The sequence below is a fragment of the Siphateles boraxobius genome, unplaced genomic scaffold (genome assembly GCF_051911475.1).
Source record: "Siphateles boraxobius isolate OS27281-9 unplaced genomic scaffold, OSU_SipBor_1 41, whole genome shotgun sequence".
NCBI lineage: Eukaryota > Metazoa > Chordata > Actinopteri > Cypriniformes > Leuciscidae > Siphateles > Siphateles boraxobius.
Window position 1 is genome coordinate 292,501 of NW_027509042.1, and position 20,000 is coordinate 312,500.

General features: G+C 37.0%; 2 protein-coding genes across 2 annotated transcripts in view; one reads left to right on the forward strand and one right to left on the reverse strand.

Annotated features, from left to right (window-relative positions):
* LOC143706085 (dynactin subunit 2) overlaps nucleotides 1-17,930 on the reverse strand; it is a 28,084-nt gene extending 10,154 nt beyond the window's left edge. The window contains exons 1-8 of the mRNA XM_077197642.1: nucleotides 17,740-17,930; nucleotides 16,262-16,330; nucleotides 10,160-10,256; nucleotides 9,100-9,161; nucleotides 8,925-9,023; nucleotides 7,733-7,893; nucleotides 6,050-6,200; nucleotides 4,938-5,003 (exon numbers count right to left, since the gene is read on the reverse strand). Coding sequence (XP_077053757.1) covers nucleotides 4,938-5,003; nucleotides 6,050-6,200; nucleotides 7,733-7,893; nucleotides 8,925-9,023; nucleotides 9,100-9,161; nucleotides 10,160-10,256; nucleotides 16,262-16,330; nucleotides 17,740-17,775 — 741 coding nt within the window. The 5' untranslated portion in view covers nucleotides 17,776-17,930. The remainder of the gene's footprint in view (nucleotides 1-4,937; nucleotides 5,004-6,049; nucleotides 6,201-7,732; nucleotides 7,894-8,924; nucleotides 9,024-9,099; nucleotides 9,162-10,159; nucleotides 10,257-16,261; nucleotides 16,331-17,739) is intronic.
* Nucleotides 17,931-18,362: 432 nt separating this feature from the next.
* The window catches only part of LOC143706082 (kinesin heavy chain-like), a 68,862-nt gene continuing 67,224 nt past the window's right edge, over nucleotides 18,363-20,000 (forward strand). Inside the window, exon 1 of the mRNA XM_077197636.1 lies at nucleotides 18,363-18,774. Coding sequence (XP_077053751.1) covers nucleotides 18,640-18,774 — 135 coding nt within the window. The 5' untranslated portion in view covers nucleotides 18,363-18,639. The remainder of the gene's footprint in view (nucleotides 18,775-20,000) is intronic.

A 20,000-nucleotide genomic window follows, 5' to 3' on the forward strand; every position in this document is an offset into this window, starting at 1 on the left:
GCAAAGCGCTCATCAGAAAACTCCACAGCCCGGTACTAACCCGCTGGATAAGTACGGACAGCGATCGAAATGTGCAGTGTGCCAAAGTACATATCACTGGGTCAAAGATTGTCCGCATAAAGGTGAGAGTGTTAAGATTACAGAAGATAAAACTGACATGGAAGAGTGTAATATTACTCTGTACACCAAAGAATCACCGACAGATGCAGAAATATTCATGACCGAATGTTTTGGCTCAGCAATAATAGACACTGCTTGTACTAGGACAGTCTGTGGACAAGAGTGGCTTGACAACTACAGTACTGTGTTACAGAAGAAAAGTGTAAAGATGATGAAAGAAACAGAAGCAGAAAGTCACAGGCCTTTCAAGTTTGGAGATGGAAAAGTAGTTTACTCAGGAAAAAGAGTAAAAATTCCTGCAAAGATTGGCAACATGAAGTGTAATATTGAAACAGAAGTGGTACCTGTAAACATCCCCCTGCTTTTGAGTAAGACATCATTAAAAAGGGCAGGGACCGTTCTGAATATGGAAAATGACAGCGCAGTAATGTTCAACCAGCCGGTCAAACTAGACTTTACAAGCTCTGGACATTATTGTGTGAACATTGTGGACAATGAAAATAAAAATCCTGCTCACTCTGATCAGATATTAACAGTTGAAGATGAAATATTGTCAATCACAGACAAGATGAACACAAGTGAGAAGATGAAAGTTTTGGAAAAGCTTCATAAACAGTTCGGGCATGCCTCTGCAGACAAACTACAAAGACTGATGAATAATTCTGGCAACAAGGACGCAGAATGCCCCAGCCTGTTGCAAAAGATCATAAATCAATGTGAAGCGTGTCAGAAATATTGTAGAACCAAACCAAAACCTGCTGTCGGATTACCACTGGCATCTACGTATAATGAAACAGTTGCTCTAGATTTGCACGAGCTTGAGCCAGGGGTCTGGTACCTACACATTATTGACCAGTTTACTCGTTTTAGTGCTGGTAGTGTCCTCACCACCAAGAGGGCTTCTGAAATTGTCAAGCGTTTTATCCACGATTGGATCAGTGTACATGGCCCACCGCAAAAGCTATTCAGTGACAATGGTGGCGAGTTTAATAATGAAGAAGTGAGAGACATGGCCGAGAACTTTAATATTGAAGTTAAGACAACACCTGCCTACAGCCCCTGGAGCAATGGGCTGTTGGAGCGCCATAATCAAACCTTAACTGAGATCATAATGAAAGTGAAAGCTAGTACTGAATGTGACTGGAGCACTGCAATGGACTGGGCCTTGATGGCAAAGAACTGTATGCAAAGTGTCCATGGGTACAGTCCACATCAGCTGGTGTTCGGGCAGAATCCTAATCTGCCCTCAGTGTTAATAGACAAAGCACCGGCTCTAGAGGGGACTACCAAGAGTGAATGGGTTGCTAAGCACATTTCAGCCCTGCATGCTGCAAGAAAGGCTTTTACAGAAGCTGAATGTTCGGAGAGGATACGGAGAGCTCTAAAGAAACAGTTACGGCCCACTGACGAGCGATACGAACCTGGAGATAAGGTTTATTACAAACGAGTGGACTGTCCAGAATGGAAAGGGCCTGGAGTGGTCATCGGACAGGACAGTGCAGTTGTTTTTGTCAGACATGGAGGCACCTGTGTCAGAGTGCACCAACTGAGGTTAAGAAAAGTTACTCATGAAAATGAAGAGCCTCAGATTGTCTCTGAGGAGAATAACCAATGACAACGTACAGTGGACATCATTGAAGAAGAGAAAAATGTAGAAAACGCAGAGAATGATCCTTTACCTGCTGTTGAAAATGCAGAAGCAGAGAGATCAGACATTGGAAACATTAACATAAAGACTGGACAAATTGTGACATTTAGAAACCAAGCAAGTGGTGTTTCACAAACAGCAAAGGTGCTAGGACGTGCTGGAAAAGCCAAGGGAAAATATAAGAACTGGTATAACTTGGAGCTACTTGAGCCTGCGGAGGTAGCTGGTAACAGTGAATCAGCAGATCTGTCACAATTAGAGGATCTTCGTGTCCAGAAAGAGGTTCCAAATTCGGATACACATGAGGATGTTTTTGTGACTAAGGATGTGTCTTTTGATGAAGCAAAAGAAAAGGAAATACAAAATTGGAGACAGAACGAGGTGTTTGAAGAAGTTGAAGACAAAGGACAAAAGTGCGTCTCCACTCGATGGGTGTGCACTTTGAAAGAGACTGAAAATGGATTAGTTCCCAAAGCAAGACTTGTTGCACGAGGATTTGAGGAGCTACAAGTTTCTGAGCTGCAAAAGGACTCGCCGACTTGTGCCTCAGAGTCACTGAGACTTCTAGTGGCAGTGTTATGTCAAAGACAATGGGAACTTCACTCAATGGACATAAAATCTGCCTTCCTACAAGGCATGGAGCTGTCCAGAGACATTTTTATCAAACCACCACTGGAGGCCAATGGCACAGGGACACTTTGGAAACTAAGAAAATGTGTGTATGGTTTAGCTGATGCCTCATTGTATTGGTATAACAGGGTTAAAAGCATTATGACTGAAGCAGGAGGTATTGTGTCTAAGGTTGACCCTGCAGTTTTCTACTGGCTTGATGAGGATGCGAAGGTAACTGGTGTGCTTGCTTGTCACGTTGATGATTTCATATGGGGAGGTTCACAGCTGTTTTCAGAGAGTGTGATACCTTACCTTAGATCAAAGTTCAATGTAGGTCGTGAAGCTCACAATAACTTTTCCTATGTGGGTGTGGATTTTGTGACTTTGGGCAAGAAGGTACAAATACACCAAATGACATACATTCAGCACCTACAGCCCATACATATCACGCCTTCACGAGCAGCAGAGTCCGCTTCACCTCTCACAGAAGAGGAGAGAGAACAGCTTAGGTCAAAGATAGGTCAACTTCTGTGGGTTGCGAGACAGAGCAGGCCTGATGTCATGTTTGATGCAAGTAATTTGGCATCTTGTCTCAAACAAGCTACAGTACAGAACATTAATGAAGCTAACAGGGTAGTCTGTAAACTCAAGACCAAGTCAGTTCAGTTGAACTTTCAACAGCTTGGGAAAGACAGTAACTTAAAGATGGTTACATTCACTGATGCATCATTTGCAAATCTTTCAGATGGGGGTACTCAAGGTGGGTACTTCATCGTTTTGATGGGTGAAAATGGGCAGTTCTCTCCTATTTCATGGCAATCTAAGAGAATTAAGAGAGTTGTCAGAAGCACTCTTGCAGGTGAAACGCTTGCTATGTCTGAGGGGATTGATAATGCCATTTTTTTGTCAACTCTGTTTTCTGAACTGAATGCTGGTTGTACTGTTTCTCCTCTACCCATTATCTGTGTCACTGATAATTTCTCTCTTGTTGATGCACTGAAGTCTACTAAGTTTGTTGCTGAGAAAAGACTGCGTTTGGAAATCAGTTCGATAAAAGAACTGATCCAAACTAAGAGGGTTGATCAAGTGTTATGGTCTGAAACAAAAGATCAACTTGCAGACTGTCTTACAAAAAAGGGAGCTTCCTCAACCTCACTTCTTAAGGCTCTCTATGAAGGATGCTGGACTGTTAAGTGAACTCAAGCATGAGTTCCCCCTTCCCTTACTAATAACCTTTTGTTATTTTGTTGTTCATATTTAATACACCATGACAGGTTAGCTGGTCGTTTTTTGTTGTTGTTTTTTTTTTAAGAGAGGGAGATTGTTACTCCTGTTTGTTATCTTGGCGGCATATCTCGCCATAAGGGGGCACTGTTGTGGGGGTGTGGGGAGTAGCACCTTGCTTCGGTGGGCGATGAAGGGTATCTGGTGTTGGGGGTTGTTCCTCGGTGTACATGAGTGACGGAATAAAAAAGAAATGTGTTTCAACTAAACGTGGAGTTATCTTACGATCTAACAAAAAGCATTTATAAGCATCAACTCCGTCAGCAAGAGTTCCCACTCTTTTTCAGCGATCATTTTCCAGGACTTTCCCAGGTCATTTTCAATTTTACTATGGCGGGAATAAAAGACAAGGATCACGCGCTAAAGTGATATATTGCTCTCTAATCCTGAATCCGAAATCGCCCCGTATACCCTCAGATATGATGCTATTTGAGGGGACAGCCATTTTGTAGTGCTGTCTGATACCATAGTGGACGTTACTGACTGAGTGCACTCATTCAATCCCACATTGCACTGAAATAACGAGTGTACAACCGATGTAAGCTCAACAGCTGTCCGAATCGTTTTCTCACTCGTTTTCATTCACTCCTTCAAGTGAACAGTATTAGTGGACAAACGTAGGGAATAGTGAATGAGGGTTGAGGGGGCGATTTCGAATTCAAGTCTTTTATTACCATGACTTAATCAGTTTTTAATATGAGCTCTTAATCATATATTATGACAAATTGTTCTTGTTACCAGTGTCACTATTATAGCAAAAAATATCGGAACTATTTGAAGGTTTTATTTAAAGCTCCAGTCCGTAACTTTTTTTGGGTTAAAAATTATCCAAAATAAATTTGAGCAAGTACATATCCAGCCAGTGTTCAAAACTATCTGCTTGCCGTAGCTCGATTCAAAACTGTACGCTTGTAATAATGTTTTTAATTCCAGTTGTACTGGGGGATTTCCACTGGAAATTAGAGCATGTTTTTGCGTCATTACGTCACATCTGGACACATAAAGGAGGAGTCTCGGCTAGTAGGCTATATTGTGTGTGGGGTTTGAGCAATATACTGATAATCTCTTTGTTCTCTGCTAAAGAAAAACCGAAGAACTTAAAAAAAATATATATATATTTTCCAGGACAACAACAAGATTTTCCAGGACATTTTACATTTTCTCAAATTTTCCATGTGTTTTCCATGACTGCAAAGTTTATCAGCGATTTTCCAGGTTTTCCAGGACGAGTGGGAACCCTGATCAGTTTTGCTAGTAAGCGTGTCTCGTGCACCTGTTTATCCGAGCCGGAGCCGATCGACATCTCCAGTTCAGCCAATCGCCTCTCCAGCTCCGCCACCTACAGTCACAGAGAGAACGTGCGTCAGGAAGCACATCAGGAAGTGACATCACAACGGATTAGGTATTTGATCACAGGATTTGTGATAGTATCGCAGTTGATCCGTACGGACCTGCTGCCCCATGGTTCGGCACGCATGTGATTCCCAGATGAGTGAGAGAGAGTGGATTGGATCCAACTATTACACTAGATTCCAACAACTAGAACCAAATTTTATGGCATTACCAAATTCAGAAAAATTAAATCATATTTTGGGAGAAAACTCTAGCTCAATCACAACAGCAGCAAAGTATGTAACAGCCTGCCACAAGCTACGAGAGTCAGCCAGTAGACAAAACTAAAGTCAGGACTAAAAACCTATTGTCTGAAGTGTATTTAATGTGCTTGTTTTTTTAAATAATTATATATATATATATATATATATATATATATATATATATATATATATATATATATATATATATATATATATATATACATAAATGTATTCATGCATTTTTTACTGATTGATTTATTGACTTTTGTGATTTTGTTCATTGCATATGTAATGGCCAATGCTGTACAAGTCATGCCAATAAAGCTATTTGAATTTGAATTACAGAAAGAGAAAAAGAGTGAGAGAGACTGCAGTCGGTCTTAAAGTGACAGCAGCCTAATATTCCTACTGTCTGTGTCATTAATGTTAAAACTACTAAATACAGCTTTAACAAAGATGAAAATATATTTAATTTCTACAGTGAACAGTGTTATTTTACCTTTATGCTTTATTATTAATACTACTGTTAGACTGTAACTTTGTTAGTATTCATCTCTGCCTGTAATTTGTGTATTTGTTCTTCTTTTACTACTGACTGCTCACTTGTTTTTAATAATGTGTGAACTTTATCAGTTAGGCTAGTAGTTTTTGATGTGGTATCGAAAGAACTTCAAGTGAGCTTTAAAGTAATAAATGAAAAGCAAAGTTAAGTCATATATATAAAAATGATCCGAGCCGTGAATTTCGTGATCCGTTCCACCAGTATGCCGGATGTTATACAAAGCCGTACCTTGGCAGATTCAGTGAACTTCTCTTGCTCTGGTCGGCTGTGAAGCTCGTAGAGAATAACTCCATCCGGGCCTTTGGGTGCCGCTGTCTTTCCCTCTCCTCCTGAACCGCTCCGAACGCCCCGCGCCACTTCCAGCTGAGTCAACAACCGCCTGCGCCCAGAGAAACAGAGAAGAAGAGATGCTTCACACACTTATAAGAGCAAGAAACTCCGATATGATAAATCATCATGTTCGGTGTTGTATTTGTTTGCTCAGGATGTGTTAGAACCATCGACTGTAAAAAAAAATATGGATGTAGTATCTGTGATGTTGATGTTTCCGAAGCCCAAAGTGGGCGGAAACTAAAACTAATAAAAACTAAAACTTGAAATTAAAATAAATTAAACCTAAATTGCAATATTTAAAGATAAACACCAAATAATTCATAAAATGATAAAAGCACATAACAAAATGGCAAAAATGTAATCAAATCAAAAAAAAAATTGTTTCTGGTACAAAGAACCAATTTATAGTGTCAACAATAATTATTATAAATGATTATTATTTTATTATTTTAATAATAATTATTTTAATTACATGTATTTTTCTATTTATTTATTTAGTTATTTATTTTAATGTATTTTTTTATTTATTTTAAAAAAAATTGAATTTATTTTAATCTTATTTTATGATTCCCCCACCCACACACACATTTTATTACAGTTTTTCTCTTTTCCTGGAGCCCAGTTTGAAAATTCGTCTTATAACATCGAACATCTTTTTTTGATGAACTATAAGCAGGGGTCAGTTGCATAAACTTAGCCACTATGTTAAGACTGTCTTAAGAACTAGTTTGATAAACTAGCAGATAAGAGGTAAAATGAGTCTTATTTTTCCCATTCATATTAGATTGTAAAAAGTTAGAACCAGCCTTGAAAAAAAATAATGAGATGACTAATCTTTAAAGGGGGGGTTGAATATGATTTCACTTTTCTAACTTTAGTTAGTGTGTAATGTTGCTGTTTGAGCATAAACAACATCTGCAAAGTTACGACGCTCAAAGTTCAAAGCAAAGGGAGATATTTACTTATACAGAAATTGCTTTTTAAGGACTACAACAAACGACTGGTAGGAACAACACGACATTCCTCCCTGGTTAGTGACATCATGAACCCAAACATTTACATAAACCCCGCCCCCGGGAACATGATTGATAGATTATCATGATAGAATATGCTAATCAATGACTTGAAGATAGTTAACTCAACATCATCTACATAAATTCATCAACTAACTATTCAGAAAAGTCCTGTTGCATTCTACATGTTGTCACTTCTTCTTGAGTCTCTCCATCATTGTCTGACTTCGGTCTGAACATAAAAGGCTGAACAGTTTCTGACATTTTAGTGCGCGTCTGCAAGCTGCTAACACACGAGCTGTTGTAGCTCCGCCCCATGTGCCGGGAGCAGCAGCTCATTTGCATTTAAAGGGACACACACAAAACGACACGTTTTTGCTCACCCTCAAAAAGGGGGAATTTTTACATGCTATAGAAAATTATCCGTGGGGTGTTTTGAGCTAAAACTTCACATACACACTCTGGGGACATCAAAGACTTATTTTACATCTTGTAAAACGGGGCATTATACCACCCCTTTGAGACTAGTCTAAGCAGTTTCTGCAACCGGCCACAGAAGACTCACTTGGCAAGAGCTCCGTCGGGGTCGGTGAGGTTGATGTGGGCGTTGGGTCCGAGCAGAGAGTCCAGATGAGCAGAAACCAGCTGCTGTTTGAGCTGTGCCGCTTGCTGAGCCAAAGCCACCGGAGTCAAGCGCTCCTCAGCACTGCTCTCTTTAGTGGTGACCTGCAGGACACACACACACGTCACAGTAAAACATGAGCTGTTTGTCAGCAGCACTGCTATCTTCATGGGCGGAAACAAAGTGAATAACAAAACTCATGTAATTAAAGTCACCATGAAATTAAAATTGACGATATGTATCTTTTCTATGGAATATTGCAGATTTTATTACACCGTTTTTCTCTTTTCCTGGAGCCCAGTTTGAAAACCCGTCTTATAGTTCATCAAAAAAAGATGTTCGATGTTCTAAGCAGGGGTCAGTTGCATAAACTTAGCCACTATGTACTGTCTTAAGAACTAGTTTGACCAAATAGCAGTTAGATAAGAGGTAAAATCAGTCTAATTTTTCCTATTCAAATTAGATTGTAAAAAGTTATAACCAGTCTTGAGAAAAAAAAAATCAGATGACAAATTTATAACGTCACAGTAAAACGTCACATTTGCTGTTTATCAGAAGCACTGCTTTCTTCAGGGGCGGAATAACAAAAGTCATATGACTAAAGTCACCATGAAATTAAAATTGACGCTTTGTATCTTTTCTATTGAATATTGCAGATGGTGAAATGAGAACTCGCGTGAATGAAAGAGAAGCAGATGTTTCAATAAAAACTAAAACTTGAAATGAAAATGAATTAAATCTAAATAGCAATGTTTAAAATCAAATAAAATGACAAAAGCACATAATAAAATTAAAAAAAATATATAAAAAATAAAATCCAATTCAAAACTAGAATAAAACTAAAATAACTGATATAGTTTCCGGTATAAAGAACCAACTTGTACTGTGAAAAAATATTATTATAGATGATTATTATTTTATTATTTATAATAGTAATAATCTTTTGACGATTATTATTATTATTATTATTATTAATAACTTTTTTCATTTCTATTCAATTCCACTGTTGTCTTTTTCTAATTTTCAAGTCATGTAATTTTTTTATTTATTTAATCAAATTTCATGCGAATAATGCAGATGGTGAGAGTATATGAGAACTCGGGAAAATGGAGGAAAGCCGATGTTTATTTCTTACCTGAATACGTTCCACATCTTGGCAGAGCTCGTGAATCTCGTTCACCAGCCGCTGATATTTCTGCTGAGGAGTTTCCTTCACGCCACAACCCTCAGCTAACTGCAGGTCGAGAGAACATTCATCAGGACAAATGATGAGGTACTGTATTAAACCAAACGACTCTTGAGTCACTCACGAGCTCGTATTCTCCAGACTCGTAGCCCACCCTGCTGTTCTTACTGATGCGGTCCGAGAAATCTGCACAAAATCACACCATGTTATTTGAGTATCATTGAAATAGTATTAGAGTTTTGATCAATAGTGTGAATTTTATATATATATATATATATATAGTTTTTTTGATTATTTATTTATTTATTTATTTTAGTACATCAAGTTAAACTACATGAAAATGAGAAATGTTGCATTGGCAACTAGCTGATATAAAATATATTTGGTGAAAATCCAGTTTTTAATATTGTTTATATGTCTATGTGGTGTTTTTAATATGCTTTAAGGCAAACCATGTGTAAATTCATAAGTGAACAGCATTGCTGAGTATTTTCTGCTTAAAACTGCAGTGAACCAAAAACATGGTTTGAAATCGCTGGTGTTTCTGACGTCACAAACTACCTTGTAACCAATCAGATCAACGTGTGATCATCAACGAGTGGATCTCCGAGTGAGTGAGTGAGTGGAGGCGGGGCTCATTTGCATATTCACAGTACCGCGTATACTAAATGAGGCGAGGGTGTCGAGTTACATTCAAGATATTTTAAGGCATGAAGAATTTTTTTTCAAGAAAAAAAGGTTTAAATATTTAGTTAGGGTGATCAAAGATGAGTTTATAAAATTATTGACTACAAGGGGACTATTTCATTTCAGGTAAAAATGTTTCCATTTCAAGTAACACTTTTTAAAATGGTTTTTGTTTACTATAATAAAGTAAAACATTAGTCAGACACAAGCAAAACCAGATCCAGTTTCTCTGACTGTAAACTATACTATTGATCAAATCCTCAAAGACCAAATTATAAACTAACCATCTTTATTGAAACACCATTTAAAAGCCAAGACGGGTTTTTTGAGTCTGCATTCATTATAACAGCTTGAATGCATCTCGTCTCTTATGAAAACGACCAGTGAAATGTTTACATTTAAACATTCACAAGAGTGTAACAAACGAGAACAACAACAACATAACAAAGATAAACTGTCTTTTGTGAGAATTGCTTAAAAGAAATCGCTGTACTCACCCAAACCCTTGGTGCTGACGTGTTTGTCTTTAAACTTGTCGTAAGCGGCATTGGGATTGACGACGATCCGCTCCACGCTGTCGCTGCACAGCTCCTCCTGTGAGACGAGTTATCAACCAATCACACGAGAAACGCATGCAGCTAATCATTAAGGAGACGCTTCTTAAGCTTTGATTGGCTGAATCGTTGAGGCAGCTAAGCCCCTCCCACAGAAGGGGCGTGGCTGATTGAAATGTTGATTTTAAGAGTGACGTGCGTGTCGTGATCACACAGGACTTTTGTGCAGCTCAACTGATTTAATTCACTCAAACAGAAAAACGTGACTCGTAGACCATCATGCATCAGTACGTGCACCAAACAATTTATCCTCTCAAACACACACATCAATCTGACAGAAGAGATTCAAGCCGACGGTGTTTAATAAGCTCCAGAATCATCTAAAATACTGCAGCAAACTCAAAACATCTATGCTTGACTGCAAAACTGTTTAGTGTGTTACTACTAGGGCACTTTCTATGGCTCATTCCCTTCTTTAAAGGGATAGTTCACCCAAAAATGTAAATTCTGTCAGTAATTACTCACCCTCATGTTGTTCAACCCCGTAAGACCTTCGTTCATCTTCGCAACACGAATTAAGATATTTGTGATTAAATCTGAGAGCTGGATCACTCCTCCATAGGCTTCTAAGGGATTGACACTTGTTCCCCGAAAAGTTATTAAAGACATCGTTAAAATAGTCCAAGTGACTACAGTGGCTCAATCTTAAGTTTATCAAGTGACGAGAAGTTTATTTCTGCGCAAAAAACAAACAAAAATAACGACTTTATTTAAACTATTAATTTCCTTCTCTGTGGGCCTCGAGTGAGTTCACTAGTGTAATAGTGTAGTGTTTCTGTGTTGTACGTCACACGCATCATCACACACATGACCAGCGTCGGCCAATAGTGAGCCTCCGTGTGATGTAGCTCTACGCAATCACACTACGCTAACTGACTCGAGGCCCACAGAGAAGGAAATGCATAGTTGAAATAAAGTCGTTATTTTTGTTTGTTTTTGCGCACAAAAGTATTCTCGTCGCTTGATGAACTGAAGATTGAGCCACTGTAGTCACTTGGACTATTTTAACGATTTCTTTAATAACTTTTCGGGGAACAAGTGTCAATCCCTTAGAAGCCTATGGAGGAGTGATCCAGCTCTCAGATTTAATCAAAAATATCTTAATTCGTGTTCCGAAGATGAACGAAGTCTTACGAGGTTGAACAACATGAGGGTGAGTAATTACTGACAGAATTTACATTTTTGGGTGAACTATCCCTTTAAATGTAAATTTAGTTTAGTAAACACTACTAAAAGTTCATTATGAAAGAAAACTATGAAGCTGAAACGTCTGTATGTTGCTCTACTGTGGCCATTAAGTTGGAGAAACATGAACACACACTTCCACAGACTGATGAATGCAAGCGTAGGGTGAACTCACACAGTATTTGACACTTTTCTGTTTTAATTGGCAGGGAATGTCAGAACGAAGGGCATTTTCAGCATCATTTAAAGCATATGTGTTGCGTATACAGACTTTTCATTTCTGGATAATCACTGGGACGAGGACATGACGGAGAACCAGAGATGATGCTTCACGAATCTCACGAACCGACTGACACATTTTACATTGTAATGGTCGTGTCAAATGTTTAACTCCTTAACTGTCTTTTTGAGAAAAAATGTGAAAATGTACTATCCAAAATTAAACAGTTGTAATCCAAGACTGCTTTAGAATATAGACCTATGTAAAGTATGAAAAAGTTATGAAAGTTTAGATTTACTGTTAATCAAATATTAAAATATTAAGCAGCACGACTGTTTCCGGCATTGATAATAAATCATCATATTAGAATGATTTCTGAAGGATCATGTGACACTGAAGACTGGAGTAATGATGCTGAAAATACAGCTTTTAATATTTCGCAATATTACTGTTTTTTCTGTATTTTTAATCAGATAAACGCAGTCTTGATGAGCATAAGAGACTTATTTCATAAACATTTTTTATTTTATATAAAATATATACTTTACAAATTATTTTTACTATAAAATCGAAGCCATATATCTAACAAAGTTGTGTTCCAAATTTGAAATTGATATCACAAAAAGTTTTGAATTTGAGATTTTGTTCTGTACCAAAAATATCCACCGGGTGTCGACCACATTCCATTGAATTATTTTTTGATCCATTTACCCGTTATAAATGAATACATTTCTGTCCAAATATCACTTCTATCACAAAATAGTCACCAAATATGGAACCTTAAGACTCAGACCTATCCGACGATATGTTTTATGATAATAAAGTAGTTAAAATAATTTTGAAATATGAAAGCTGACGACGCCCACTGGGGGAAGAGCCAGCTAAAAGAATTTAAAGTACCATTTCCATGGTAACGCAATTTCCAATTTCAAAATGGTTTTCACAGGATAAATTTTTGAGCTTCTAAGCTTTCGAGTGATACCTAATTTACGATTATTAAAACAAGCGATAGTTAAGGCGGTGACAGTTAAGGGATTAAAGAGATCTATATGCATCACAGCTAAAACTAGTCTGCACTTTACACTGTATTAATTATTGCTCAATATTGCCAATCACATTAATGCTCAGCTCCAAATGCGTGTGGAGTTCACAGATGCACATGCACTGATCACGATCTGATTGGTTTAGAAGAGTGTTAAAGGGGAATCAGAAACTCTTACCAGCTCCTTGGGTCCCCAAAGACAGTTAGAGCAAAAGAGAAAGAGAAAAACAGAAGAGAGTGAGGAAGAGAAGGAGAGAGAGATATTAATGTAGTTATCATATGACATGCACAACAGGAGCTGAAGGGAAGGGAGAACAGAGCGCTGTGTTGTGAGTATCACTGGATTGCTTGTTTATTTCATCAGTCTTAATTAGAGCTGCAGGCCTCGTTACTACAACTGATACTGAATAACGACGGTGCATTTCTTCATCTGATCATCTTATGAACACAAAACTGCTCTCGGGTCAGTGGATAATGTTATCTCCACCTGGTAAGAAGAGATTTACACAAGAGCAAATGCTGAAAGCACTTTGAGACGGTCACATGAGACGTTCTACAAAAACGAGCATGTCAAACATTAGTCGTGTTGATCTGGGAAGAGAGCAGATGTTAGTGACACACTCCTTCACTCCAGGAATAAGAAGGATGAGGGAATCAATGCATCCAGATCAGAGTTACAGGATAAAAGGACGAAGGGTTGCACAACTCATCAAAATAAAACTGTAATCGCAAATCACAAAGATTAAAAAAAGTACTTTATTTTGCAGTTGTTATTACCATATTATTACCATAGTCATAACAGTAAATTAGCCATAATTACATGCAACTAACTAGGGCTGCAACTAACGATTATTTTGATAATCGATTAATCGGACGATTATTTTTTCGATTAATCGGATAGAAATTAAATTAGATTTTTTTATTATTATAACTAAATAAAACCGTAAATCAGGGTATTTATGTGTAAAAGTGTACTTTAAAAAGTGCAAAAGCCACACATTGAGTTTTACTAATATCAATATTTGCATTGTTTTTAATGATAATTGCTGATGGCAAGTTGACAAACATGATTATTGTTAAAAAAATGATATCCAACATATTATGTTTTAACACAATTTTTGTTAAAACAAATTTACACAGACATGTTGTTCAGATGTGAATATCTGAACTAAAAACAAACTAAAAACATCTAAAATATATAATTCATTTAATTTTTATTTAAAATTAATTATATATAAGGAATATAAGGATAAAGAATATAATATATATTATATATAATATATAAAAGAATAATATAAGGATAAATTGATTAAATAAATATAGAAAGACTGAAAACAATTGTGTGAATGTAGAGCCGCAGTAGATCGCGTTTGAAAAACAATTAAAACTTAGTAGACAAATGCTATAAAAAGAGAACGGAATGGAGGTAACGTTACCCAGCAAGCTAACAGGCTTGAGTAAAGGACAGGAGAAATTATGCATTAGTGCACAAGCATTCGCTGAAAACCACTGAATACAGTGACTAAAAAACAATATTTTACTGCTGCTGTTATTAACTGCGTTTATATTTAGTGCTTCGCTTTGTAAACACCGTTTTAATTGAACCTATTTCTGCGGTAGCGCTATTTTAATCCATCACTTACGTTGCGAGCGAACTGATTCCGCAACCTGATGCTCGAGACAAAATACAGACATCCCCGGAAGTCCCGGGAGTCTCCCGCATATTGATTGCGGCTCCCTGATGCCCGCGAATTAGTTCAAACTCCCGAAATCTAGAGCGCGCAAGCAAGAGCGCGCATGCGAGACAGAAGAGACTGCTCCAAACCGTGTAGCGCGCGCGCTCGGCAGAGCGCCTGAGGGAGAGAGACCTTGCGTGTGTGTGCGTACCAGTAAACGCTCCCCGTGACGTAAGCAGACCAACTAATCGATAATGACATTCGTTGACAACGATTTTCATAATCGATTATAATCGATTTTATCGATTAGTTGTTGCAGCCCTACAACTAACCCTCAACCAAACCCTAATCCTATAGCAAGTGCATTTGGTTGCTTAATATTACTCAGTACTCAAATATATATTAATATTACTTAATATAGTCACTTTAATGTGCAACATGCGCCAACCATCATCTTCATCAGGATTGATGTCAACAGAAGAGAAAATTTAAGGCCAATATAAAAATTTAATTAAATACAAAAAAAATTAAGACACCCATGAATACTGGTAATGTAATTTTACAGTTGTAGAGTTAAATAGAATTATTATTATTATTATCTTATTTCTAGTGCTGGGCAATGATTTATCGCATCCAAAATAAAAAGTTTGTGTTTACATAATATATGTGTGTGTACTGTGTATAATTATTTTGTATATATAAATACACACATACGCATGTATATATTTGAGAAAAATTTGCATGTATATATATTTCTACATCATTTATATTCTATATAAATTATAAATATTTTATATATAAATAACACACAAAATAATTATTCACAGTACACACACATATATTATGTAAACACAAACTTTTATTTCGGATGCGATTAATTGTTGCCCGGAACTAATTATTTCTCCTAAATACTTTCTGATTTACATGTCAAATATTACAATATGAATATTTTGTAAAACATTTTTATACGGTAATATTAATAATAATACTAAAAATAATAATTTTTATAATTGGTATTTTATATTCATACTGACATATAATCAAAACATTTTTGGCCAAATTGTGCAGCCCTCTAAATAAGCACAGCAAACTTGTTTAAAATTGCATTTTACATCACACATAAACACAAAAATTCTCAAAAAAAATTGCAAATTAGATTTTAAAAATTAGCCCTAGAAGTACATTTTTATTTATATAGCACTTTTAAAGCTGCAACACGCAAAGTGTTTTATACAATATAAGGACATATTCTATAAGCAGAGTGATGGAAGGAAGTTAGTGAAAAAACACACTCACATACATACATAACTTCTGTCAAACTGTCACATTTACCACCATTTGTTCCTTAAAACACACTTAAACAGCTAAACGTCACTCCACAGCATTTCTCAGGGAGTTAGTGTTAGTTCTAACAAACAGCATTAAGTTTACAAATTTAAGTTAGAAACCCTGAATACATGAGCCATATTCTGAGTCACTGAGTCATCGAGGTTATTCATTATAATTGAATGACTATATTAAAACTTGTAACACACTTTTACCAATTCACACATTTTCTATACTGTAATAAGCCCACAACATACACACACAGGCAAAACTAGTTATATAAGAACCTGTTCTTAGTTAAAATAAGAGAAAATAATAAACACGCCATGTCTAATTGTGCGACTTTCCCTGATTAGAAAACAGGCGAAAGGCAGGAAGATTTCAACCCATGCATGTCTTACTTGCACAAACTAGCATCCGGAGCGGGTCAAACAGTGATGGTGGGTTAGTGAACGGGGAGGGAAAGTAGAATTAGCTCTAATGTGAGTCACTGCACACACACACACACACACACACACACACAGAGAGATACTCACCGACTCAAACTGCGCCTGGTCATCCTCGGGCAGATCACTAGTCTCATAGACATCAGGCTCGTTGGAGGCCTGTGAGGAAATTATGTAATTTTAATAATAATGTCACTTATAATGTCAAATATATATGCAATATAATGTCAAAGGCACATCAGACTTAAATCCGAGAGAGAGAGAGAGAAAGAGAGAGAGAGAGAGAGAGAGAGAGAGAGAGAGAGAGAGAGAGTGTGTGTGTGTGTGTACATACACAGTATATATACAGTGTATGGCTGGGAAAAAAATCGATTTGATTTAAAAATCGAGTTTGTAGATCAAATCGATTCATATTTTCAAAAAATCTATTTATTTTCTCCAATAATTTAGATGTTTAACAATCTTTGTTGCACAGTGACATTTCAGTTAGGAAAGGGTTTGCTTTTGCAATTTTGTTTTTGATGCACTTTAATTAAATACAATAAATATATATTTCTAACATATATTTACAGTTCGCAGTTATTTTGTTTTAAATGGAGGGGGGGGGGGGTCGAATCGAATCGTAAATCGAGTTTTTTATAATAAAAAATCAATCGCCCAGCTCTAATACAGTCCCGGTCCAAATAGTAAAACATTACTATTTTTAATATTTTTTGAAAGTAGTCTCTTATGCTCATCAAGCCTGCATTTATTTGATCAAAAATACAGAAAAAAAACAGCAATATTGAGATATTTTTCTTTATTTTTAATCAAATAAACACAGACTTGATGAGCATAAGAGACTTTTTTCAGAAGCATAAAAAAATAGTAATCTTTCCAAACTATTGACCGGTACTGTACTGTGACACACAAACTTTATATACATTTAATATGCCAAAAAAGCAGGGAGAACAAAACTGAATAAAAATATTTATGGATGTAATTTAAAGACTGAAGGGACGAATGTAAAAACCTGTAACGTTAATTGAACCCCCGTATTAATTGATCACCATAGACTTAAAGTATTGCTAATGTAAACAACACAGGCTGGCATAAGCATAATAAAAGACTGCAATAACATGACATATTAAAATATTGACATTATATTACAGCAATCTTACATCTGGCCAACGCCCTTAACATCTTAACATCTATTTCTTACAAGATACCCACAAAATATTGGTGTACAACACCCCCTTTACTCAACATATAAGCAACAGAGATTGCTGGAAAATCAGTCATTTAAGCGATATTTATAAACTCTGTCTGTTATGATTAACAAGCATCAGTCGCAAACATGAGCTAACACACCTCTAAACAAACTGAAAATTCAAGAATGTCAAATAACTCCATCACTTTAAAAAAAATCTTGTGCGTCTTATACTTACTAAGGATACTTAGTAAGTCTGTAAATGTGAATTTATATATGAATATTTCGCTCAGAATCACCTCAGACCGTTAGCCTCAGCTAATGCTAATGCTAATATACCGCACTGTTATTGTTGATATGGACTGAAAGAATCACTTACGATGCCCGGCAGGTTGGCATACTTCGGATCGGCCATTGCAGCGCGTTTCGTAAAAGCAGTTTAATATGAATTTATATGCGGTGTGTGTTTCTTTACTGCAGTTTGAAAGGAGAAATACACGGCTAAATGATGCGGATGACGCGCGAGCGCACACAGGACACAACGACAGCTATGATGTCACTCACACAAACAAAACCTCGCGCAATCTCGCGAGGATTTAATTTCAAGCCCTTTAATTGGTTATAATTTACTTGTATACCTTGCGTAATGTATTATTTCAAAGTATTTATGTATTTATGGAATTCATATTATTCTCTCTTTCTATGTATGCAACTTGGATTTATTGTGTTTGTGTTGAACAATGAAAATTCACGTTTTTTATTTTAATTTTAAATAAAGGTTAATATATCAGAGTTTATAAAGTCTTTATAAGCCATAAAGTGTATACATACATTTCTTTGTGCTGTATGAAAGCAGTTTTGACTCAAATAAATATAAGTTGTCATGTTGACAGCACAAGCCCCGCCCCCTGTCAAATACTGACCAATCAGAGAGTCTCTGTACCACGCGCGTGTGTCTCCGTATCCCTGCAGCATCACTGCACATCTGCAGCACTAATTACACTCACAACACAACCTCAAGAGCGAGATGCACAGAAAACACTCCAGTATTATGCGTTCGGTCTGATGTTTTAACGACGGATTCGATTTGCACAATGTTTTGATGCGCATTTCCGACGTTCACTTGGCGCTTCTCATCAAACGGATTATTTATCCTGATTATTTCGCCTGTCAGTGAACGCTATTCATCTCCAGAGGACTGTGTGCATTAGATCTGAAGAAACAGAGACACACGGCATCGTTGCATCTGTAGGAGGCTTTAGTCCAGCATCATCACAGGATGGCTGATGATAATAACAGCGCAGAATGCAACATCAGGGTGTTGTGTCGTTTCAGACCCCTGAATCAGTCAGAAACCCTCCGTGGAGACAAATATATCCCCACATTTCAAGGAGATGACACTGTTATCATTGGGGTAAGTTTATGCAAGTTCTCCTCCTGAGATTTTATAAATAGCCAGATGTTTATCAGTACATTGACGCAGATGACACAAAGTTTAATTTTCACACTCCTCCAGATGGTGATATTAATTTTTAATGAAATGCTCAATAGTGCATACTGACGATCTGATTCATTCGGATTTGTGTCGTATGCACATATTTATGCATGTATTTATAAATATATAAACAACAATTCACTACAAAAACAATAGAATCAGAACTTCATGTGTTTATAAAAACATTAATGCATCTCTCTCTCTCTCTCTATATATATATATATATATATATAACTTGAGAGTTCAGCACAGTCAGATCAAATGATTCTTTAATGTAAAATCTGCATGTTTTTACAGTGTATATAGATTAATTGATCAAATACTTATAAATTCAGCTTGGAATTGTCCTCCATGTCTCATTCATTTACACACACTCACACACACACACACACACACTCACACATACACACAAACACACACACACACACACACACACATACACACACACACACACACTCACACATACACACTCACACAAACACACACACACACACACACACACACACACACACACACACACACACACACACACGCACACACACGGTGGGCTTCACTGCTGATAAAATCCAGTGATCTCCATCTCCAAGAGCCATGATGGAAAGACAGTCTGGAATAAAGTTTGCTGTAATTCTGAGGATTTAGATGTAACTTGTATTAAATCAAGGTTTATCTACTAATTCAGTTGCTTCAATCTACAGCCGTGTGTTGATCAGTTTAGCTTCACGGTAAACTCGTGAGATTAATCCTGTTGGACAGAACTTTAGACTTAACTTTAATTCTAGACCTAAAGCCTAAATCTGCAGTTAAGTGTCTCTCAACTCTAGATTCAATCATTACTGGAGCTGAAATGGCCACAGCTAGACGAGGGATGGTGAAATCCTCTGAAGGTTGAAACACAGTGAAGCTCCCACACACACACACACTGATCTCCTGAACGCTCTCACACACACACACACACACTGATCTCCTGAACGCTCTCACACACACACACACACACACACTGATCTCCTGAACGCTCTCTCACACACACACACACACTGATCTCCTGAACGCTCTCACACACACACACACACACACACTGATCTCCTGAACGCTCTCACACACACACACACACTGATCTCCTGAACGCTCTCACACACACACAC